Consider the following 25,229-nt stretch of genomic DNA (forward strand, 5'->3'; position numbering starts at 1 on the left):
ATGGTTCTGCTAACCCAAAGGCTGAGCCTCTCTCAGCACGGAGTCCTCAGGAGAAAGATGACCAATGTCCTCCTTTGTGATGTACACCTTGGAGGGTCAGCTCTGAGTCAGTTCTGAGTGAATGAGCAAACCTCCATTAGTTTCCAAGGCTCTAAATCTTTTTTGGAAAGAGATTGCCCATCTCTCTCCATGGAGTAGCTGGTTGATTTGAACTGTTAACCTTTAGGTTAGCATTGCAACATATAACCCACTATGCTGCCAGAGTTCCATTAGGTCCTTAACAGTAGAGGAGAAAGCTGTGTTCTGGTTTCCAGTAAAGGGAGGTCAGGTAAACAATAGTCTATAACCAAGGAGCACAATGGTCTCCCTTCTTTCTAAAAAATGCCACCTCTTCATGTTGAGTGATGAAGCATTTATTAGGCAGGCTACGTTCTGTAAAAATACCCTGAGGGAAAACCTACACACACACACACACTGATCCCCTCCTAGCTGCAATCCTGTGAGTCATATTCATGAAAGGCTGTCTGTTTACATAATAATAAGTTAAGACAGATCAGGTTCTTTAATCTCTGAAGTGCTTCTAAAATGAACTATATCCATATATCTTTCTCCAAGTACTGTAGAAGGTAAAGTATTTACATAGGTAGATAGGTAGGTAGGTAGACATATTGATACATACAGTTTTATGTTACCTTGGGCTTATTTTTTCATTGCTTATGAGATTTTAAGCTAATTATTTACTAATTATTTAACTAATTATAATACTTTTAACTAATAATTTTGGTCTCTGATTCCTCTCTTACAAGCTGACAGAGAGGGACTAAATGAAATACAATCACCTGTCTAATAATAAAATTCAGTGATGCTAGAATCTCTAGAATGAAGTGCTCTGTGATACTATCTCCCAGTCACTCTTTGTTCCCTATGATTGCGCTTTATTACAGATGGTCATCTCACTGACCAGTAAGGAACTGAGGGCGTATTCCAAAGCTGGAGCCGTAGCAGAAGAAGTCCTATCATCAGTTCGAACAGTCATAGCCTTTGGAGGCCAAGAGAAAGAAATTCAAAGGTCTGTCCCATCAGTTATGACAATAGAAGTTTGATTTTCTTTTCCCCTTGGGTTACCACACTGTTCACTGTGTTTTGTCTTTTTTAAGGTATACAGAGAATTTAAAAGATGCAAAAGACGTTGGCATTAAGAAGGCAATTGTTTCGAAGCTGTCTCTTGGCGCTGTACACTTCTTCATGAACGGAACGTATGGCCTTGCTTTTTGGTATGGAACCTCCTTGGTTCTCGGTGGAGAACCAGGGTATACCATCGAGACTGTCCTTGCTGTAAGTCTTATCAGAAAATTGAAGTAACTGGTCTAGATCATCCTTTGTTACCTCAATGGTATTGGCAGTTGCCGTTGAGCCAGTCACTCATTATGGCCTCATATGTCCAAGCAGAATTGTGCTCCCAAGGGTTTTCAAGGTCATGACTTACAGACCTGTCTTCCAAGTTGCCTCTAGGTGGATTTGAACCACCAACCTGTCAGCAGGGAGTCAAACACTTAAAGTTTAGTAAAAATCCCTCTTTGGGTAAAAGTGAATTTTAAGAGAGCCGTAGTTTTAGAAATGCTTTCAAATACATCATAAGCTGACAGGACTTAATCACCCATCATATTTTAATGACACATTTATACAAATATATGTGTTATCAAAAGAATTATAATTGAATTCTCCACTGGAACATTTATAGAGTTTTCTAAATATGGCAGTTGTACTTGACTCAACGTTATCTAACAACAACTGCAACAACAAATCTGGTGATAAGAAAGCTAGTCTCTAGTGGGACTTGCCCCTCCTCTTTGCTAGAGGTGGCCCTCTCCAATTCTGCTTTCACCTGACTGACCATCTTCCCTCTGAAAGTGTTCTGAAGATTGGACTTCCCTGCCTTTTCTCTGTTCTTTGAATATCCAGTATTACTAAGGACAGAGCACATATAGATGTTCTACATCTCAATTTAATCTTTTAAACTCCTACCAAAAATCAAACCCATTACCATTGAGTCAAATTCTAACTCACAGTGACTATAAGACAGAGTGGAACTGCCACATATGGTTTCTAAGGCTGTAAATCATTACAGAAACACATTGCTAAATCTTTCTTCTCTGATCAGCATCAGCATTCAAACTGCTGTTCTTGGTTACCAGTCAAGCACTTAAACAGTTCACACCAGAGTTCCTATTTAAATTCCTGCAGTTATGCGTCAAAATGCACTCATCATTTCCAAGATGTTGTTGCTGTTGTCGTCATCGTTATCGTCATCATGTGCCGTCAAGTTACCTACAACTTACCGGGACCCTATGTACAATAGCTCTGAAGGCTGCCCGGTCCTTAGCCAGTCTAACTGACTCAAACACAACTACCCCCATTGCCCCAGTTACCGTATCAATCCATTTCTTCCAGGTCTTCTTCTGCACTGTCCGTCCACCTCTCTGAGCATGATGTCCTTCTCCAAGGACCAGTCTCTCCTGGCCACATGCCCCAAGTATGTGGGATGGAGCTTCAAAATCCTAGCCTCCAAGAAGAAACTCGGTTTCACCCTCTTCAAGACAGACCTATTTGTTTTCTTGGCAGTTCATATGTTGTTGTTGCTATTGTTGTTGTTATGTGCCATCAAGTAGCTTGTGACTCCTAGTGACACTATGTACAACAGCCCTAAACCCTACTCTATCCCTTGACAATCTTATTGTATCTGACACGCCTATTCCCATTACTCCAGTCACTCAATCAATCCATCTCATTGAGGGTCTTCCTCTCCTGCACTGTATGTCTACCGTCCTAAGCCTGACATTCCTCTCCGAGGACTGATCCTGCCCTGCAAAATGTCCAAAGTATGTCATACAGAGATTCAAAATTCTTGCCTCCAAGAAACAACCTGGCCTCACCCTCTCCAAGATGAACTTGTTTGTTCTAGCAGTCCATGGTATATTCAATACTCTTCTCCAGAACCACAACTCAAAGGCATCAACTCTCCTTCTAGTATCCCTAGTCATTGTCCAGCTCTCTGAAGCATTGCAAGTAATTGTAAAAACCATGGCCTGTATCAGGTGCAACTTAGTCTCCATACTAACACTGTTGCTGCTCAGTACCTCGGAGAGGTCTCTGACAGTAGAACTCGCTCAGTATTTCTTAAGCTGAAGGAACTGAAGAACAAATTCAAACCTCGAGTTACAATACTTAAGGATGCTTTGGGCAGAGTATTAAATGGTCCAGGAAACATTAAAAGAAGATGGAAAGAGTATAGTGGACACAAAGAATTTAATGAAATTTCATTAATTTCATGTATGAGCCAGAACCTGTGGTGATGAAGGAGGAAGTTCAAGCTGCTCTGAAAGAACTGGCAAAAAACAAGGCCCCAGGAATTGATGGCATACCAATTGACATATTTCAACAAACAGATGCTGCCCTGGATGTGCTCATCAAGTTGTGCCAAGAAATCTGGAGGACAACCACTTGGCCTTCTGACCAGAGATCTATATTTGTTCCCATCCCAAAGAAAGGTGATCCAACAGAGTGTGAAAATTATCATTGATATTGCATGCAAGTAAGATTCTGCTGAAGATTATTATCCAAAAACGACTGGAACAGCACATCAACAGAGAACTGCCTGAAGTACAGGCTGGATTTATAAAAGGCAGTTCATATATACGCCTTTTAGCCACCCTCTGAGCCTGGAAATGAAATTATTTCTGGGAACTATCAACCAAACAGAGCATAGTCCAAGTAGGTGAATGATAACATCAGAAGAGAATGAACTTCTTAGAACATCCACCTATGAAAGATCAAAAAGGATATAATTTTCCATGCAACAAAGCACTGAAGGAAGAAAGGGATAGGAGAGAAGGGTTAGTGGAAATTGGAAACACAGGGGAAAAGTTGGGAGAGTACCACTATGTTATGGAGATTATAATCAATGTTGGTGTTGATGTTGTTGTTGTTGTTATTGTTATGTGTTATTGTTATCCATCATGTGACTCAATGGACCTTCCAGTGAGTTTTTTAGACAGTAAATAGCCGACGAGAAGATTGCCCATTTTTCTCCAGCTGGTGGATTTGAACTGAGTGCCTTTGGGTTGGGAGCACAACTTGTTATCCCTAAGTCATCATAGATTTCTATAATCAATGTCAGAAAATATAATGTGCATGAATCGTTGAATGAAAACCCAATTTCTTCAGCAAACTTTCATTCAAATTACAATAAAATTTAAGTTTAAAACACACACATATCTATCTGGGTCAGGTGTGGTCAGTGTGTTTTCTTGCTCAGACTTGCTAGAAGGAGACAACCATAAAACTACCTCAACCAAGCACAGATACACTTCACAAGGGAGTCAAAGAGTCTGGATTACTAGGTGTTTCCTTTATGCATGGCAGCATGTTTCATTCTTTCCGCCATCGTCTCTCCGCTAATTCTCTGTGATCTTCCCCAAGCATGTGCTCCTTTCTGTGATCTCTCTCACGTGAATGTGGAAGGATTAAACTGCAGTTGTTGTTGTTCTGTAGGTCTTCTTCAGCGTCATCCACAGCAGCTATTGCATTGGAGCAGCAGCCCCACACTTCGAGACCTTTACAATAGCCCGAGGAGCTGCCTTTAATATTTTCCAGGTTATTGATACGGTAAGACCTCCAATTACTGTGAAGAATAACTACTGGGACAGAGAAAGGGGACTGAACACCGGGCACACTTTCCTCCCTAAAGCAATAAGCTCAACAAACCTGCTGCCAAGCAATCGTCCTGTCTTATGGTCACCCCTGTTTGGGGTTCCTGAAGCTGTAAATATTTACAGGAGGAGACTGCTCATCTTTGTTATGCAGAGCAGATGGTGGATTCAAACTATCAACTTTTTGGTTAACAGTCTAACACCAAAGCTTACACCAAGAGGGCTGGCTACAGAAAGATCTTTTTGTTGTTGTTGTTAAAGTTTTTTCTATAAGGCATCTATCTGTGTTTGATTGTAGCCTGTGTGCCTAGCTTACTAGCACAGAAAAGAAACATATGGTAAAAGAAAATCACTCTTTGATGATTTTATGGGTATAGGAAGCTGTTTTAGTTCTTCACAGATCTGTAATATTCTTTTTGTTTTCCAAGAAACCTGCTATCAATAATTTTTCAACAACTGGATGTAAACCTGAACACATAGAAGGCACTGTGGAATTTAAGAATGTTTCTTTCAGTTACCCATCACGACCATCTCTCAAGGTAGGAGAAATAAAAGAATTGTAAACGTTTCTGTCAGTGTCACCTACTGTCTACAGGTTCTTTCTTTTAGGAGACTGCTTAGGATTATTTTGACCAATATTTGGGTTACTCTGCTCAGAGACTTAAATAAAGCACAGAGAGAGATAATAGAAAGATACACAGATAGAGCAGTTAGGTTAGATCAGTCCTTACTGGATGAACTACTGTGAAAGAACTAACTAAATTTTGTATATTGAAAAAATATATATTTTATAAATTGAACTAAAACATTTTCAGCTATAGACTTCACTTGGGAGCATGGCAAATGCCTTGAGTTAATGCTGCCACCTACTGGTTATCATAGAGCATTACCTCACTTAACACGCCCACAGTCAACAGAAACTTTTTTTTTCTGGTCAACTTCTTTTTTAAATTATTATTGGTTTGCTTACAAAGTTCGAATACATTGTGTTTCACACTAATATTCATGGAATGAAACTCACAACTGTAAATATATTCAGATCCCTTCTCACGGCCAGTGTGTGTGTGTGTGTGTGTGTGTGTGTGTGTGTGTGTAATCAAATCGGATCTGACTGGTACAGGAAGAGATTGTCCCTCCGGTAAATTCGAACCATGTACCTCTGGGATTGCAGTGCAGCTTCTTGCCAAGAGGCCACCAGAGCTCCCTGGCCACTATATATTCTGTATGCCTTCTAAACCCAGAGAGTTTATCCTCCAGCACTATACCAAACAATATTTTGTGGTGATTCTCTAGGGTTTTTGTTGGCTAATTTTGGAAGCGAGTCCCCAGGCCTTTTATACTGTGGAAGCTTCACTGAAACTTGTTCACTATAGCTAACCTTGCTTGCATTTTAAATATTATCATAGACAAGGTGCATCATAACAACACACAGCTTACCACAGTAATGGACAGACAGGGCAGTGGCCCTTCAACAAACATACTACATTTTAATCTTTGTATAGTTAATATTGGGTCTGGAGGATAAGAAATTATTAGTAACATTGAGAATAAAGGAAATTCCAGAACACTCATTCGTGCTCATGTGAAACCAAACAGTACTCACTAGAAAAGAACAAGAGGGCCTGGCATGGTATAAGATCAGGAAAGGTGTGTGTTAGGGTTGTATTCCTTCTCCACACCTATTCACTTTACATGCTAAGAAACACACTTGAAAACTTGGACTATATGAAGAAGAATGAGGCATCAGGATTGGAGGAAGACTCATCCACAAGCTGCATTATGCACACGACACAACCCTACTTGCAGAAGTGAAGGAGAAAGTGAAGTGCTTGCTGCAGGAGAGTAGAGACCTTTGATGTGGATCACATAACAACATCAAGAAAGAAAAAAATCTACCCCAAAGAAACCATTAACAGCACCCAAGCAGATATATGCACACCCATGTTTATCGCAGCTTTGTTCACAATAGCAAAGAGTTGGAAACAACCGAAGTGCCCATCAACAAATGAATGGATAGAGAAGCTGTGGTATATTCAACACAATGGAATACTATGCTGCATTGAAAAACAAGGAATTCATTAAATATTATTCAAAATGGGTGACCCCCAAGGACATCATGTTGAGTGAAGTATCTCAGTCACAAAAGGACAAATACTGTATAGTGCCACTGTTGTAAGACTAGACTGACCTTGGGGTTGGGGAGAGACTGAAAAACATGGGATAAATTATTTATACTGCATTCAAACAGATGAGGGAGAGAACTGTTTAAAAGGGATATATGATTAGGTATTATTGTCATGACAGGAGTCCAGAATGAAGGTGCATAGTGGAGTGAACTTGGGGGGAGGGATTGTAAAGCAATGAAAGAATTTTTCTTTTACTTTTCAAAGAGAAGAGTGAGCTGGGAGAGGAGGGGGTGGGCAGGGGGAAAAGTGCAACAATGAATTAATGGAAATTCAAAGTCTCTGTAAATTTCATTAAAATTAATAAAAATCTTTTAAAAGGGCTAGAAAGAAAGAAAAGTACTATTGTCCTATAGACAACCTCATGAGCAATGGAGAAAAGATTGAAGTTGTCAACAACTTCTTTTTGCTTGCATCCACAAGCAACATAAATTGCAGCAACAATCAAGAAATCAAAAGATGTTTTAAATTGAGCAAAACTGCTATCAATGTCTTCTTTAAAATGCTGAAGGGCAAAAACATTGATGAGTGAGACATACCTGACGCAAGCCATAATTTTGCCAATTGCTTCATATTCATGTGAAAGTTGGAAAACGAACGAAAAAAAAGGCCAAAAAAGAACCAACACTTAAATTGTAATGGGTTCCAGCTACCAACACTCAGCTGCTGACAAGTTTGTAGTCTGAAGCATAAAAATTGTTTCCATAAAAATTTATAGCCTAAGCAACTTTGTGAGGCAATTCTGTCCTGTCCTATTACTATGAGTCAGGATTGACTTGAAGATAATGGAAACTCTGAGAGTAAAAGAAAGTAACTGAAGCCCAATTATTAGCGCATTTAAAGCCTGAGGAACTGGAGAATGAAAAAGTACAAAACGTGCACAATTCACCCAACACAGAAACATCATTGCTTACGGGACATTGAGTCAACTCCAACTTACGCTGATTCTGCAAACAACAGATCAGAACCATGCCCTCTCCTGTGCCATCTTCACAGTCCCCCACATGCTCCAGCCCCTTGTTACTGTCACTGGTTCAACCCATCTCATTAAGAAACTTCCTTTGATCCTCTACCTTTTCCAATGATGCACCACTGTTGTTCTCGTTTGTATGTGCTGTTGAGTTGGAACCAACTCATAGCGGAGCCTTCAGTGGGTTTTCAGAGGCTGTGGATCACATGAGAGAGGATTGCCCAACTTCCTTCCATGGAGCAGCTGGGGGATTTGTTCTCCTGCCTTTGTGTTGGTAGCACAATTTACCAAGCCACCAGGGTTTGGATAATTTTCCTCTATTTGACCCTTTGAGGATGTTGTGTTGCAGTTAAAGGATCCGCTTCTGTGAATTAAAGATGTGAATCAAAGGTCCACTTATTTGCAATGGTAAGAGAACTCAATGAGGGACTCCAGAGCTTTTGGTTTCAAGCATAAAAATGCTAATCAAGGTAGGTGAGAGTTTCTGCACAATGGGGCCATTGGCACTTTGAGAGGGTAGTTCTGTGCAAGGATTCTCTCACATTCTGGGTCCCAGAATACTAATTCCTGGTAGCAAAGCTCAGTCCTTTGGAATGGTATGGCACTGAACTGTAATCCCAAAAGCACACAGTTCAAATCTACCAGCTGCTCCATGGGAGAAAGATGGGCCATCTCCTTCCATGGGATTTAAACTGCCTCTGAAAACCTGCTGGAGGGTCAGTTATGGGACGGTTCCAATTCTAGTTCACAATAACAACCCATAAAAAGAAGGGCCTGTATTCAATTCCCCTCCCCTAGGATAAACACTGCAAGAAAAAGAGCATTTCTAATTATGTAGCCTCATCCCTGGGCATCACTGAAAAGCCCTGCCAGATGTTTTACGTTGTAAGAATGTTAAGTAGCTTTTAAGGAAGATCTTTCTTAAATTGATTACAATGATGTCTGGCAAAATTTAATCACATTATTGAAAATGAAAAGAGAATTAATTTAGTGAATGATAGTAAAATATTCTGTAATAATAGTTTTGTTGATATTGCAAACACTCTTCTGTGATGGTTAGTGTATGAATCCTTTCAGTTTGAATCTGCTCTTAATATGTACTAATTACAAATGTTTCTCCTGCAACATATAGAGACATGAACATAGATAAGACGTTATTTCCCATCATTTCACAGAAATTATTATGAAAATAATTGATAGATATGCTGAGAGTTTAAATTCGTGCATGTATGTATGTATCAAACAAGTAACAAGATATAAATTTATTCATCAGTGTCACAGAAGAGTTCATTTTTGTCAGGTTTGGTTTAGAATCATAAATTAGTTTCTGGAAACCTACAGACAACATCTGAATTTATTATAGTTTTATGAAGAGTGTTCTTTCCCCCTCTCCTCCACCTTCTACCCACCAACAGATTCTGAAGGGCCTGAACCTCAAAATTAACTCTGGAGAGACGGTAGCCCTGGTTGGCAGCAATGGCAGTGGGAAGAGCACAACGGTCCAGCTTCTGCAGAGGTTGTATGATCCCAGCAACGGCTGTGTAAGTACAACTAGCAAAACCAAGCACAATCCTCGCCATAAAGAGATTTAGAAGTGACGTTCTGGTGGTGGAGTCTGTAGAGATACTTCTATCCAAAAGGCTTCGCCTCTCTGGTGGTTCAAATCCCCCAGATGCTCAATAGAAGAAAGACAGTCATCTCCTCTTGGGTGATTTACTGCCTCGGAAACCCATTGGAGAAGCAGCTGTGAATCAGTTTCAACGCAACAGCAGTAACTGACTGACTACCATAGAGCCTGTATCTGTGTCATTTTTTTTTTCTTTTTAGCTATGGGACTGAAAGAAAAAAATCATATTTTTTCTTTGCTCATGTATTTATTTTTTTCGACTCATAGTTATTAACAGTCTGCCAGGGATTGTTCTCGGTGCTTGAGAACAGAGCACTAGAACTATAAAAATATCTGCTTTTGTGAAGCAGATTAACTATAAACAAGAAGTCAAATGAGAAGTAAACTTTGTGGAGTTGTGCACTATCAACTCTGATTCATAGCACACCTGTACTACACAACTACCCCACAGCCTTTCTCAAGCTTTAATTTTCTTTTTTTTTTTATTAGAGTGCCTCACTTTTCTCCCATAGAACAGGTATTTGATGAGTTCACAGTTTTAACTACCACAACACCAGGGATCCTTAGTAGATTATGTACATATTGCAGCTAAATCAGGACTCTCCAGGGGTTTTCAGAAAGCTGTCAATCCTGTGACAGGAAATTGTCCATCTTCTTCCCTTGGAGCGACTGTTGGATTTGAACCTCCGGAGAGGTGCCACCTCTGGACAAGCATCGCAATCAGAGCTCCTTAAAAGTGAAAAACAAAAAGTTTGCAAGTCAGTTCCATCTCATGGCCACTACATGTGTGTTCCATGAAGTATCCAATGACTGATTTTTCAGATGTTAGAGCTAGCCAGGTCGTATTTCCAAAGTGCCTCTTAGTGAACTGGAACCTCCAAGTTGAAGGATCACTAGGAGTCTATTAGAATTGACTTAACAGCGATGTGTGAGCAAGCGAGTGAGTGAAAAAGAGGAGTACAGATAAAGAGATGATTGGGCAGATTGTAAACCACTTCTTCTCTTAAGGTTTGTTGATCCCTATCTAACAAAAGGAATGCCTTGACAGCATATATGCTATAAAACTTCCATCAAAATAGAGTCGTAACTGAGAAAGTGACTGGCCTTAAAAAGCCCTGCTTCTCAATTGGCATTTTGGACTAGTGAGAAAGAATCTATGACCGAATAGTAAAAGCCCTCATTCTATGGTTTACCCCTGTCGGTCGGCAGATCACGGTGGACGAGAAGGACATCAGAGCCCTGAACGTGCGCCATTATCGAGAACATATTGGAGTGGTCAGCCAGGAGCCTGTCTTGTTCGGGACCACCATCAAAAACAACATTAAATATGGGCGAGACAACGTGACTGACGACGAGATTGAGAGGGCAGCAAAGGAAGCAAATGCTTATGATTTTATAATGGAGTTTCCTAATGTAAGTATTCTCTGTGGCCCACGCCCTTCACCTGAAATCAAGGCCCCGCGTAGTCCAAATGAGGAAAATCACACAAGAATGTTTACAGGAGAGACAGAGGGCTGCTAACTTTCCCGCCGTGTGAGATAAAACATCTATAAATAAGTAACAACTAAATGATGAGATGCATCTCTGAATTTGAATTTTCATTTTAAAACAATCTAATCTATGTTTCATTTTAATGGTTTTCACTGCAAATGGAGAGGGGCAAGAGACCATGCTCAAGTGTAATAACAGAAACAGACCAAATCATCCCTCTAAACTGAGAAATGATGTGTCTGCAAGATGTTGACTTGTGAAGCCATCTTGTGGCTAAGATTGGAAATGCCACCTAGTATTCAGTCCGAAGAAAACCTGTCATTTTTAGAAGCACGTGGAGCTAATATTGAACAAGAAAAGTGTAATCATACTTGAACTAAAATTCCTAGTTCTTAAAATAATAAATTTTATTAGATTATTTTTCACATTTTATATTACATAGAAGTTTAAAATTCTTAGTTTTAATAATAAACTAAAATGCTTAGTAATAAGCAATATTATAGCTCTGGTAGCCTAGTGAGTAAGAAGCTGCCCTGTAATATCAGAGAAATGAAGTTCGAGACCACAAGCAATCTCCTCCTGTGCGATTAACAGCCTCGGAAAACCCTCCGGAGGGCCAGCTATGGGTCGGTTCCAACTCTGTGGTACACAACAACACAACAAATATTTAGAATTTATAGAGAACTATAAAATTATCTCTTAACCTTTCCTAATTTATTAGTCTATCAACTTGATTTAAAACTGTGGGAACACATCTTGTGAAATATGATGTCATATCAGAGTATAACTAAAAATTAAAACTCAAATAATAAAAGGGACACAATTACCAAAAATGGTCAGCTTAATTTTGCAAGCCATTCTCCATCAAGTTTTAATAATTTTCTTCTTGCTTGTGCCTTGTGTTAATTTGTGTTTTGTTGACAATTACTTAATGGCAACGCTATTTATTATCATGATTAGGATAGTATTTGATGGTTGTTGGCTGCTATCAAGTCATTCTGGACTAACAGTCCCACAGAATGAAACACCACACTCGAGTCCAAGTCCGCTGTCGTAGACACTGTGTCATTTATCCTGCTAAAGAACTTCTCTTTTGCTGACCATCTACTTTGCAAAACATAATCTCCTTTTCCAGGGACTGGTTCTTCTGGATAACCCGTCCAAGGTACACGTGGCAGAGCCCTTCTGTTTCTCTTCTACGGAGTGTTCTGGTTGTTCTTCCTCCAAGACAATTTTTTTTCTTCATTTCTTTTTTTGTCCTTCTGTCCATCTACAGTATACTCAACATTCTTTGCCACCATCATAATTCAGAAATATCCATTCTTCTTTATTCTTCTTTGTTCATTGTCCAACTTTCCCATTAAGGTGAAGAAATTAAAAATACCATTGCTGGGATCAGGCATATTTTAGTCCTCCAAAGGATATCTTTGTTTTTCAATATTTTTAAAAAGATCTTTTACAATAGATTTGCCCAGTGCAATGTGTCAGTTGATTTCATCACTGTTATTTCCAAAGGCATTAACTCTATCTGTCATAATAATGTTAGCAGGCTCAGTTGTGATAATTTCTGTTATCTTTGTGTGGAGGTGTAATTGGCACTGAAAGCTGTAATATATGGTTTCCATCAGTAGGTGCCTCCAGTCCCCTCCTCTTGCAGTAAGCAAACTTGAATCCTTTATATATCAAAGATTTTTAATGAATCTTCTTCCAATCCTGATGTATTGTGCTTATTCACACAGTCTAATTTGTTGGATTATTTGCCCAACATGTTATTTAAGATACACAGTTTTGCTCATTTTAAACCACATAGTAATCCATTGTTCTGTTCAAAGAACTTTTAGTCTATGTGTGGGGTTCTGTATGAACACAAGTCCTAGAATTCCTATTCTTCATAAAGTACTTCATAGTTTGTTATAATCTACACAGCTGAATAACTAGTTAAATGCCTATTTGGAAAGTAAAATAATTAAGGAGGTGAATTTACTGTAGTGTTGTTTATGAAAGCATAACAACTCTTTTTCAATCTTTTGCCCCTTTTTAATGATTTTCGAAAATCACCAATGATCTTTAAGTTCTCATTTGGACTTCAGGCCCTTCATAGTGCTTTTTAAATCATACCCTATAATTTACTACTTACTATTTTATAATATACCTTTGCTGTATATCATAAATATAAGTCAATTGCTTATCATGATGAAAACTAATCTCCAAAGCCATGGTTAACCAGAGAAATGAGTCAGCAGAATAATAAATAAAAGTTCCTGAAGTGGTTAATTCAATAGGTTGAAACTGGACAAAGTTTGTACAAAGATAAATCATTTTTAAAGCTTTTTTATGCTATAGTATATCATACTATTATAATATGATATAGGGTGATTGTATGATATGATACAATGTGATATATGGTGAAATTACTATATCAAGATTCACTGGCACAGGCTAGCCTTACTGCCATTAATTCCTTGCTGTCAATTCTAACACATGATAACCAAACAGCCATAAAACCCGAGCATGGGACAAAATTGTTTCCAAGAACTGGGCAAGAAAAGACAGTACAGCACCATCATTGCTCAGAGAAAAGAAACTCATTCTGCCCAAGGACAAAAATTTTTAACCACACCTCTGTCGACCAGAATATAGGCAGAACATGGCATCCCATTGAGATGAAGGGTCAACTTGAGCACTGAAGAACGCGAGGCAGCTGTGCTGTCGGGGTGATTGAACCTAAGGTCAGGTGCAGATTCTTTAGGAAGCTTTGTCTGACGAAAAGACCTCTCCACATGTACTAGAGAGTTGGCTGCTGCAGATTGAGAGTGGCACACAGTAGGGGAAACTGGAAATACCCCGGAGATTTGGGGTCAGGAAATACTGAGGATTGTAGAAAATGTTACCCAAGCAGACTGGAGATACCACATTAACACCTTTTTAATACCCCAGGCATAAGGCTGAGACACCACAAAGGCCACACCTTAGGAGTAAGGAGCACACCTTACAGTTATACCAGCTCTAGACCTGCCCTAACAGAGTCTAAAACCAAGCCTCGACAAGATCCCTAGAAGAGACAGATTTTGGAGGTAGAGTCTTGCCAAGTTACAAGGTTTGGAAAATACCTTGGACTTTCTACAGATTGACTCACCCTAAAAAAAGCAAAAAGCAAAATCCAAGACAACACAAGTTATAAGCTGGTCCGTTAGTATTTGAATTGCCTCCTAGAACAAAATTCGCTTTTCAAAGAAAAGCAGAATTCACAATCTCACTAACATATTCAGTGTAAAATCTACAATTACTAGACATGCAAATAGAAATGAAAGTCTTACCCTGTCTATTGTTGTTTATGTTAAGAGCAGTTAAGTCAACTATGACTCACAGCAACCCTATAAACAGTAGATGGGAGCTTGCCCATCTACTGTACCATTCTCAACAATCTCCAACATGCTTAATCCCATTGTTATAGTCCACTTCATTAAACCATCTCTTTGAGAGGCTTTCTTTTTTTCTCTGACCCTCCACCTGTTCCAGTATGATGTTTGTTCCCAAGGACTGGCCCTTCTGACAACATCCTCAAAGTATTTGAGACAAAGTTTGACCATCCTTTTCTCTAAGGAGTACCCTGGTTGCATTTTTTCCAAGACAGATTTGTTTGTTCTTTAGGCAGTTCATGGCATATTCAATGTATTTGGCTAATACCTCTTTTCAAAGACATCAGTTTTATTCAGTACTCTTTATTGTCCAACGTTCTGATGCATGGGAAACAAAACATACTATGGATTGGATCAGACACATCTTAGTCTTTAAACTGATATCCTTGCTCTTTAGTTCTTTGGAGAGGTCCTTGACAACAGTTTTGCTCAATGAAAGACACCTTTTGCTTTCTAGACTGCTGCTACCATGGGTCTGTGGTTCCAAGTAAAATTAAATTGTCAACAATTTCAATCTTTTCTCTATCTATGATGATGTTGCCTTGTGGTCCAGTGATGAGGATTTTTGTTTTCTTAATGTTAATTTGTAATCCATATTTAAGGCTGAAGTCTCTGATCTTCTTCAGCAAGTGCTTCAAGTCTTCTTTACTTTCTGCCAGCAAGGTTGTGTCATCTGCATATTGTTGATGAATCTTCCACCAATTCTGTTTGCTCAGCATACAGACTGAATAGGTACAAAACAATTATACAACCGTCACACACACATTTCCTTATTTTAAAATATTCAGTGTTTCCTTGTTCTGTTCCAGTAACTGTTTCTTGATCTAGGTATAAGTTTTGCATACACACAATTAAATGTTCGGTAAGTCCCATTCTTCTCAATTTTATCTGTAATTTCTTACTAGTTACTTAGTCAATTTCCTTTGTATAGTCAATGAAACACAATACACTGTCTATTATGTTATTGCTATTGTTGTTGTGTTCTGATGAGTTGGAACTGACTCATAGCTGAACCTCCAGTGGGTTTTCCGAGACAGCAAATCTAATGGGAGGAGATTCCCATCTTTGAAAACCACTTGTTCTGATTTGTATCACCCAACATTAATTCTACATTAGTCTTGCTGGTTCTCTGGCTCTCAACTAGCTGTCTTTGAGTCAGAACTATATCATAGCTAACCTACCATTGGGTTTCCATGCTGTAAATTGCACAGGAAGAGATTGCCCATTTCAAAATACATGGAATCATTTGTAAGGCAACACATATATGAAATCTTACAATACATACTTTTGAAGTAATGATTTTTTTTCCTTTAGCATAATGTTTTTGAAAGTCATCTATATTGTGCTTATCACAGTTCATTTCTATTTATTCATGAACAATGTTCATAGAGCATAGTTCTACCTTGTTGTTTGTTGTCTACCTAGGTTTCCCTAATTTAACAAAAATACCAAAAAAAAAATCTAGTCAACTCTCAAGGCACACAGTTAAATATGAATTATATTAGAGTTAACTCTTAGATCCATTAAAAATCAGAACAAAAATATTATTCTTTTATATAGATTTTATTCATCTCCAGTATTCTTCATTTCGGTGTATAAATCCTTGTTTCTATGGTGTATTCTTTTATTCAAAGAAGATCCATTGCCATTTATTACAGAATAGGCATTCTGCTAGTGAACAGGCTCTGTTCCTCTTTCAAGCACTAGTCTCTGTTTAGGTTTGGGATTATTTATCCTGTGACCTCAATTGTTTGAATGGTTCAAGAAAAGTCTTTAGATTGCAGTTTGTTCCATTTCTTTCTTTATAATAACTTTCTATATGTATGAACTGTTGAAATGATACTTTTATATTGACTTTCGGTTCTGCTAATTTATCAGATTACATTACTACTTGGAATAACTTTATTTGTAGATATTTTAAGCCTTTCTTCAAAAGCATATTGTCTAAAAATGAGAAACACTTAATCTCTTTATTTCCAATTTCTCCTGTTACTTTACCTTGGTTAACATTGCTAATGGTTTTTCAGTTATATTACTCTTATAAACACTATTTTTTTTTTGCTTATTTTCTCTGTGTTTCCTATTTCATAGATTGCTGCTCTTTATTATTTCCTCTTTTTATTTTAATTTGCAGAGTTAGTTGTCTTCAGAGTAAAATGTTGTTTATCGCTGTTGAGTTGAGCACTACTCACAGCAACCCTATGAACAAAAGACCTGAACTATGTTCTATAACTATCATTGTTTCTCTAAGTTCATAGAGTTTCCAGAGGCATGTTTTTTAGGAAGTGGGTGCCACTTCTGCTTCCAATAAGAAACAAAAATAATTGCCTTCTATAACCCTCTTATGGAGCATTTTTTCTGTTGTTCATTCCCTCCTTTAGATACAAATTTCCACATAGAATCCCATGTCTTCAGCATGATTAGGATCTCTTAGAACTTCTTTTGAAAAAAGAAAACTATTCCCTAGTCCTAACTTCATGCTACCATTGTTTATCTGAAATTGACTCTATTTTTCCCTATATTTTGAAGAATATTTTCTGTCAGATACTCCTCTAAATCTGAACATTCAGATAAGACAGACTAGGAAGAAGGATTGGCCACCCACTTCTGAAATAGCAGGCCTCTGAAAACCCTATGCACAACAGAACACACGCAGACTAACAGAAAGGGCAACCTAGGTAGAACTATCAAGTATGGAAATACAAAGGAGGAGGAACAGTTGTAAGCAGACCCTAGTGATTGGAACATGGAATGTGAGAGCCATGAATGTAGGAAAATTGGAAATTGTTAAGCAAGAAATGGAATGCATAAACATTGACATATTAGGCATTGGAGAGATGAGATGGACTGGTATGGGGCATTTTTAGTCAGATGACCATATGATATATTACTCTGGAGATGAAAAGGGAAGGAAAAATGGGGTTGCCTTCATAGTTAAAAAAGTAATTTCTAGATCCATCTTGAAGTACAACATCGTGAGTGACAGGATTATATCCATACGCTTACAAGGAAGTCCAGTGAATACCACTATCATTCAGATATATGCACCAACAACCAGAGCCAAAGAAGAAGAAATAGATGATTTCTACCAACTTTTACAGTCAGAGATAGATCAACATGCAATCAAGATGCATTGATAATAACGGGTGACTGGAATGCAAAAGTTGGGAACAGTGAAGAAGAATCAGTAGTCGGAAAACATGGGCTTGGTGACAGGAATGAAGCTAGAGATAGAATGATTGAATTTTGTAAAATCAATGGCTTATTCATTGCAAATACATTTTATAAGAGACACAAACGCAGGTTATACACATGGACTTCACCTGATGGTATGCATAGGAATCAATCAGATCAACTACATCTGTTATCAGTTATCTGTTATCTGTTAAATATCAATCTGTTATCTGTTAAACATCAATCGCTTGTTATGCATCAGATAGTTGGACAATGACTAGGGAGGACAGAAGGAGAGTGGATGCTTTTGAGCTGTGGTGCTGGAGAAGAGTACTGAATGTACCATGGACTGCCAGGAAAACAAATTCATCTTTGGAGAGGATTAAACCAGGCTACTCCTTGGAAGCAAGGATTCTGGGGCTTCGTCTGACATACTTTGGACATGTTGCCAGGAGGGACGGGTCCTTGGAGAGGGACATCATGCTTGGGAGGGTGGAGGGACGGCACAGGAGGGGAAGACCCTCTATGAGATGGATTGATTCTGTGACTGGGGTAATCGGGATGGGTGTGTCAGAGGCAGTGCAGTTGGCGCAGGTTAGAGCAGGGTTTAGGGCTGTTGTGCATAGGGTCGCTATGAGTCGAAAACGACTCGACAGCACATAACAACAACAACATGTGTTGAATATTCATTAACTAAAAGGTTGAAAGATATCTGCTCCCCTCCCCCAGCCCTTCGGCTTCCATCATTTTTTTTACGAGAATCAGCAATCACTCTGGCCCTTATTCCTCTGTATATGTTGCTTTTCAGTGCCATCAAATTGACTATGACTCAGCAACCCAAGACCAGCAAGCAAATTGAAACCTGGTGGGTTGTCCTAGCTGCTTTAAAGGTTTCATTTGAATTTCTAGTACTCAGAAATTTGGCTATAATGCACTTGGTGTTGATTTTCTTAGAAAAGAGACAAGAGAAGCTTAGTGTGAAGGATATCTCTGGCTGTTGAGTCAATTCCAACTGATGGCACTGTGCCTCAGAGTAGAAAATGCTCCATTAGGTATCAGTGGCCAATTTTTCAGAAATCAATTGCCAAACCTTTCTTTATAGGTATCTTTTCATGTATTTGAATTACCAACCTTTCAATTACCAGCGAGTATGTTAACCATTTGAACCACCCAGGTACTCTTCCAGAGCTAGCTATGGCTATAACCACATCTATCCTTGTCCCATCTCTTCATTGAGGTAATGATTATATGGGTCTGGTGGCCTAGTGGCAAGAAGCTGCACTGCAATCCCAAAGGCACACGGTTCGAGTCAATAGCTGCTCTGTGTGGAGGGAGGATGTGCAATCTCCTCCCATGTAATTAACAGCTTCTGAAAACTCACCAGACGGTCAGCTATGGGTTAATTCTGACTCTATGGTACAATGACTAGGGAGGATAGAAGGAGAGTTGATGCCTTTGAGCTGTGGTGCTGGAAAAGAGTATTGAATGTTCCATGGACTGCCAAGAAAACAAACAGATCCATCCTAGAGAGGGTTAAACCAGGCTACTTCTTGGAGGCAAGGATTCTGGGGCTTCGTTTGACATACTTCAGACATGTTGTAAGGAGAGACAGGTCCTTGGAGAGGGACATCATGCTTGGTAGGGTAGAGGGACAGCGCAGGAAGGGAAGACCCTCTATGAGGTGGATTGATTCAGTGACTGGGCTAGTCAGGATGGGTGTGTCAGAGGCAATGTGATTGGCAAAGGATAGAGCAGGGTTTAGGGCTGTTGTACATAGGGTCACTATGAGTCACAAACGACTCAATGGCACATAACAACAACAACAACGTGGTACATAACAAGAAACTTTGTCAAAGTCATAGAGCTGTATTCTCAGTTTCCATCTTGTTTGTAATTTATTCCTTAATAAGGTTAATTTAAAATAAAAAATCTAATGTGAAGGTTGTTGTTGAATGCTGCTAAATCTATTTAAAGTCATAGCCACTCAAATATGAGAGAGGAGAATTGACTCAAAGACTTTTCTTGCTCTGGTGGTGCAATACTTAAGAACTCAACTGCTAACCAAAAATTGAGTCATTTGAGCCCATCAGTCACACCAAAGAGAGAAAAAGGACTTGACAATTTGTTCCCATAAAGATTTACACGCTAGAACTTTCTATGGAGTTCTACACCGTCATATATGGTTGCTTTTGGGACAGAATAAACATGAAAGCTCACAGCTTTCTTCTTACTAGCAGATGGATAGTTCATTCTTGTGTAGAGCTGATTGATGAATATAAATCACCAGCTTTCCACTTAGAAGTTGGTCTCTCAGCCATTGTGTCACCAGACTAATATGAAAATTAGTCTCTAGAAACTAAAAGTGTACAAAAAATGCTTACAATTTCATTAACCCTAAAGAAAATTACTGACCATTCCTCATGAGTGCTAATAGTTACTTCTACCTTAAATATTTAGTGATACCTACTTAGTTTAGAATATACATGCAAAAGAGAAGATAAAGAAGGATAAAGGTCAAGAGGGACGTTTTAAAGGACAATTTATTCTTGCAGTAATTTTTTAATGTAATTTGAGTGTAAGATTATAGTGCAAATTGGCTTTCCATTCAATCATTCACAAGCATTTTGTTTTATAATATTAATTATAATGACTATATTGTAACAGTTTTCTTCCAACAACCTCTTAGGAGTCTCATATTCATTCATTTTTTTCTACTGTAACCCTTCTTGATGTATGAATTTGACCCTTAGGCAAATCCTGTTATTTGCATCTTCTTTTTGTCATATGCCATCAAGTCGCTACTCATAATGATCCTATGTACAGTAGCTCTGAACTGTGCCCTATCCTGAGCCAGTCTTACTGTCTCTGACAAACCTACCCGCATAACCCCAGCTACTGAGTCAATCCATCTCATCCAGGATTTTCCTCTCCTGAGCCGTCCCTCCACCCTTCCAACCATTATGTCCTTCTCCAAGGACTGGTCTCTTCTGGCCACGTGCCCAAAATGTGTAAGAAAGAGTTCAAAATCCTTGCCTCCAAGGAGCAAGCTTATTTTCACTTTCTCCAAAACAGACTTGTTTGTTCTCTTGACCATCTATGGTATATTCAAGACTCTTCTCCAGCACCACAATTCAAAGGTACTGATTCTTCTTGTGTCTTGCTTACTTATTGTTCAGATATCTGATGCATAGCAAGTACTTGCAAATACTATGGCTTTAATCAGGCGTACCTTAGTCTCTAGACTGACAATATTGCTCTTTAGCACTTTGGAGAGGTCCTTCACAGCAGATTTCCCTAATGCAATTCACCTTTTGATTTCCTGATTCCTGGTGGCAAGACTGTTGATTGTGGAGCCAAGCAAGCTGAAATTATTTATATTATTAATCTCCTCTCTGTCTATCATGGTACTGAGAATTTTTGTCTTCTTGATGTTGAACTTCAATTCATACTAAAGACTATAGTCCTTGACCTTCTGCGGCAAATACTTCAGGTTCTCCTCAGTTTCATCAAGCAAGGTTATATCATCTGCATAATGAAGATTTTTGATGAATCTTCCTCCAATCCTAATGCCACATTCTTCCTCATAAAGTAAAGCCTTCCGAATAATTAGTTCCACATATAGATTGAAAATGTATGGAGACAAGATGCATCCCTGACACACTCTTTTCCTGATTTTGAGCCATGTAGTGTTTCCTTGCTCTGTTTGGATGACTGCTTCCTGGTCCAAGTATAAGTTTTCCATGAACACAATTAAGAGTGTTGGGATTCTCATTCTTTTCAAGATTAGCCACAGTTTATTGTGATCCACAGAGTCAAATGCTTTGCATAGTCAATGAAATACAGAAAGATACTCCTGTTATTCTTTTCTTTCAGTCAAGATCCACCTGACATTGGTGATAATGTCTCTAGTTCCACAGCCTCTTCTAAAACCAGCTTGTGTTTCCAGTTCTTGCTCAATGTACTATTCCTGTCATTTTTAGACATTCTTCACCTGGATTTTGTTTGCATGTGATATTAGTGATAGTGTTCAATAATTTCTACACTCTTTTTTTGGGGGGAATAGGAATAAAAATGAATTTCTTCTATTTTTTTACTATATAATAGAGCCAACAGGAAGCAAAGTTATGTAGACGTCTAAGTCATAACCACTAATTCTGAGAGATTCATTTAATCCACAATTATCACCCTTGATACCAGTAGTCAGGAAATCAGAAGACATATTGCACTAGGAAAGTCTTCAGTTAGGCACTCTTCCAAATTATTGAGGAAAAATGTCAGGTTGAGTACTAAAGTGCATTTGGTTCAGGCCATGATCTTGCCAATCACTTGCTAAGCATCTAAGAGCAGAACAATGAATAAGGATGACAAAAGAAGAATTGATGTCTTTGAGCTGTGCTGTTGGAGAAGAGCACTGAACATCACATGGATGGCCAAAGGAACAAACAGATATGTCTTGGAGAGGGTACAGCCAGAGTGCTCTTATTATATTTCTTTATCTATTCTAGGGCTGAAATACCTCCCTGACGTTTCTGTTCACCTTGTCACTGAAAGCTCTAACTAACTCATTTTCATGGAGTCAGAACTGACTCATAGCTGATCCTCCAGCAGATTTTCAGAGACAATAAATTCTCATGGGAGGAGTCTGACCATTTTTCTGTCTCAGAGCCGCTGGTAAATCTGAACTACCTGCCTTTAGCTTGTCAACAACTCTCTATCCACTGTCTAGGTGATTCAAAGATGAACCACAGTGACGAGTTTAATTCCAAGTCCTAAGAGTGACGAAGGGCTGCAGTCTTGGGGGCTTTGGCAGTCCTGATCACATCAGCAAGTCTGGCCATTTTCATGATTTTTATTTTTTTAATATTTATTTCTTCCCCCTATTTAGGACTTTCTACTATGATCGCTTTTAGAGCAGTCAGATGTGCTAGCTGGGCACCATCCAATTTTGCTGGTCTCAAGGTTATGGAGGTTGGAGTTCACAAGATCTATTGGCCCTTTGGACTTATTGCTTCAGCACACCTTCACTTTTCTTCCCTCTTTGTTCTGGGCAGCGAGAGACCAATAATTGCACCTTAAAGAGCTGCCCAAAAGCTTTTGAGGGCCCAGCCACTACTCACCAAAGCTGGATGTAGAATATCTTTGTGGACTGATTTATGCCAACTGACCTTGACATCCCCAGAAACTATTATCCTTGAGGCCCTTGGACTAACCATTTATTTTCTCTGTGTTGCTGATAGTGATTTAGAAGTTTACATAATTTTTATGCCTGTTGGCTCTACTATATACACAGATACATTTATAGGATTTGCACATATTCATGTTCAAACATCATCTTCTGGCAATGGCTTTTTCATTCTATTTTCCCCAAGTACACCAAAAGAAATTTGTGACTAATATATTAACTGCTAATATACTTTTCAAATAATAGTAATCATGTATTTTATTATAATATTTTTTAAAATATTTTAAAAGATTTAAAATCTGTTTACAAGATTGCAAAAATACTCTAAAAATGTCTAAGCAGCTTTGAAAATAGATTTCAATTATCCTTGATTTCCCTGAAAATACTCACTTGCCATGTGTTCTGATTTCTTTTAGTTCTAACCACATTTTTCAGGTCCTCTTTTCACTAGACCTTTTATCTAACAGTTGCTTATTTTTACAAAAGACAAGTCATAATAAAGGGAAATACAGTGTTCATTATTTATCCCATTTTCTTAGTTTCCTGCCAACCCTCATATCAGTCCTGTGTTAAAACAGTAGCATTATGCAGATTTTATCCTTTTGTGACTGAGTTATTTCACTCAACATAATGTCCTCCAGGGCTGCCCATGTCATATAATATTTACAATTTTTTTTATGAATTACTTGCTTTTTAGTTCTGCATAGAATTCCATTGTGTGAATATATCACAGCTTCCGTATCCATTCATTTGTTGATGGGAAAGAATGGTTTTGCATGACAACAGTCCAGAATAAGAGATGCATAGCAAAGTGGACTGGGGCAGTGGGAGGAAGGAAGCTATGCAACAATGAATGAATATTTTTAAAAAAAACACAAACTAACCAGTGGAGAGGTGGGAGGTAGGGATGAAAATGTGTAAGAATCAATGAGTGGAAATCCAAGTTTTCTAAAATCATGGTTAAAAATTATTTTCATAAAAATATCCAAAAGAGGTGATATAATGAAATATCATTGCTGACATCAGATGGATTTTAAATAAAAGCAGAGAATCAAATAATAATTTTAAAAAGTAAAGGGAAAAATACCGCAACCAAGCTAAAGTTGTCACTGAGCTGGTGTAGAACACTACAGTGATTATTTGTAGCCTTCTGTTCTAATCATTTGATCAAGCTGCCTTTGCTTTTCTAAGATTTTTCTTTTTCTTACATTTTTTTTTCTAGAAATTTGATACATTAGTAGGAGAGAACGGAGCTCAAATGAGTGGAGGGCAAAAACAGAGAATTGCAATTGCTCGAGCTTTAGTTCGAAACCCCAGGATCCTGATCTTAGATGAGGCTACATCTGCCCTTGACACAGAAAGTGAATCTATCATTCAAGCTGCACTGGAGAAGGTAAGAGAGCAGATGCTTTTTAAAAGAGTCATTTTCTGAGTTCATTGTGACAGAGTCCTGGGGATGTAGTGGATAATGTTTCTGCTAACTGGAAGATTAACAGTTCAAATACAATAGCTACCCTGAAAAAGAAAGATGGGTATTCTCTGTCCATAAAAATCTATAGCCTCATAAACCCAGTAGAGGGTCATTATGAGTCAGAAATGACTCCATGGCAATGGATTGGGGTCATTGCTTTTTTTATTTTTTTTTTTTGTCATTGCTTTATAAATACAAGTTACTACACTGGCTTACTACAGTGCTGTTCCAACAACTCTTTCCTAAGTTGGTTTTGATATAAATTTATTGTTTTTTTGTTTTCACTAGTGTTTGTTGTCTTTTGTTATCAGTATCTTTAAAAATCCAGAAGTGTTTTGAACAGGTAATCATAAAACTGAACATCTGCATGCAAACATCAGAGATAGCATCAGCATTTTGCATGCTGCAACATATTTGATAAGCAATAAGATATACCATACAGCAAAGCAAAATGGAGAGTTTTAAGTGTGGTTTGTCAAAACTAATGTCAGAAGCTGGGGACTACCAAGAGCGTGAGGATCTGTAGTGGGCTGTTTAATAAGTGTGAAGTCCTCCTTGAGGTGAAAATGAAGAGTATTTTTCTTTTTATGTACTTATGTGATAATTACAGGGCATGATTAGGAGGAGAGGAGATACAAAAGAACAGAAAATGAGTCTGCTGTTTATTAAATGACTTCATATCTGCAGAATGGATTGATAGTGGCTGCACCAATGGGACATGTGGGAGATTGTGAGGATAGCACAGGTTAGGACAAGGTCCCCATCTGATTTTCATATGGTCACTATTAGTCACAGACAGCTCGATAGCACATAACACGAGTCACAACCACAGCATTGTAGCATGTCTGCAGTTGAGAACACCACCAACCACTATTGCTATTGTAACCACATCAGTCATTGGCCCCTTTTATGCGTCTCTTTGAGATTCTCTTCTTTATTTTCCCCCTTGAAGCCACCCTGGCTTATTCAATAGGTCCCTGGATGGTGCAAACAAGTAACACTG

The 25,229-nt window shown here is 38.5% G+C and overlaps 1 protein-coding gene across 1 annotated transcript in view; it reads left to right on the forward strand.

The window, feature by feature from the left end:
- LOC102861656 (multidrug resistance protein 1-like) overlaps window positions 1-25,229 on the forward strand; it is a 152,996-nt gene that overhangs the window by 15,450 nt on the left and 112,317 nt on the right. Inside the window, exons 7-13 of the mRNA XM_006880286.1 lie at window positions 945-1,069; window positions 1,158-1,335; window positions 4,552-4,665; window positions 5,138-5,248; window positions 9,278-9,403; window positions 10,699-10,902; window positions 23,978-24,148. Coding sequence (XP_006880348.1) covers window positions 945-1,069; window positions 1,158-1,335; window positions 4,552-4,665; window positions 5,138-5,248; window positions 9,278-9,403; window positions 10,699-10,902; window positions 23,978-24,148 — 1,029 coding nt within the window. The remainder of the gene's footprint in view (window positions 1-944; window positions 1,070-1,157; window positions 1,336-4,551; window positions 4,666-5,137; window positions 5,249-9,277; window positions 9,404-10,698; window positions 10,903-23,977; window positions 24,149-25,229) is intronic.

Source organism: Elephantulus edwardii, unplaced genomic scaffold (genome assembly GCF_000299155.1).
Source record: "Elephantulus edwardii isolate Elephantulus edwardi_28Jun2011 unplaced genomic scaffold, EleEdw1.0 scaffold00007, whole genome shotgun sequence".
NCBI lineage: Eukaryota > Metazoa > Chordata > Mammalia > Macroscelidea > Macroscelididae > Elephantulus > Elephantulus edwardii.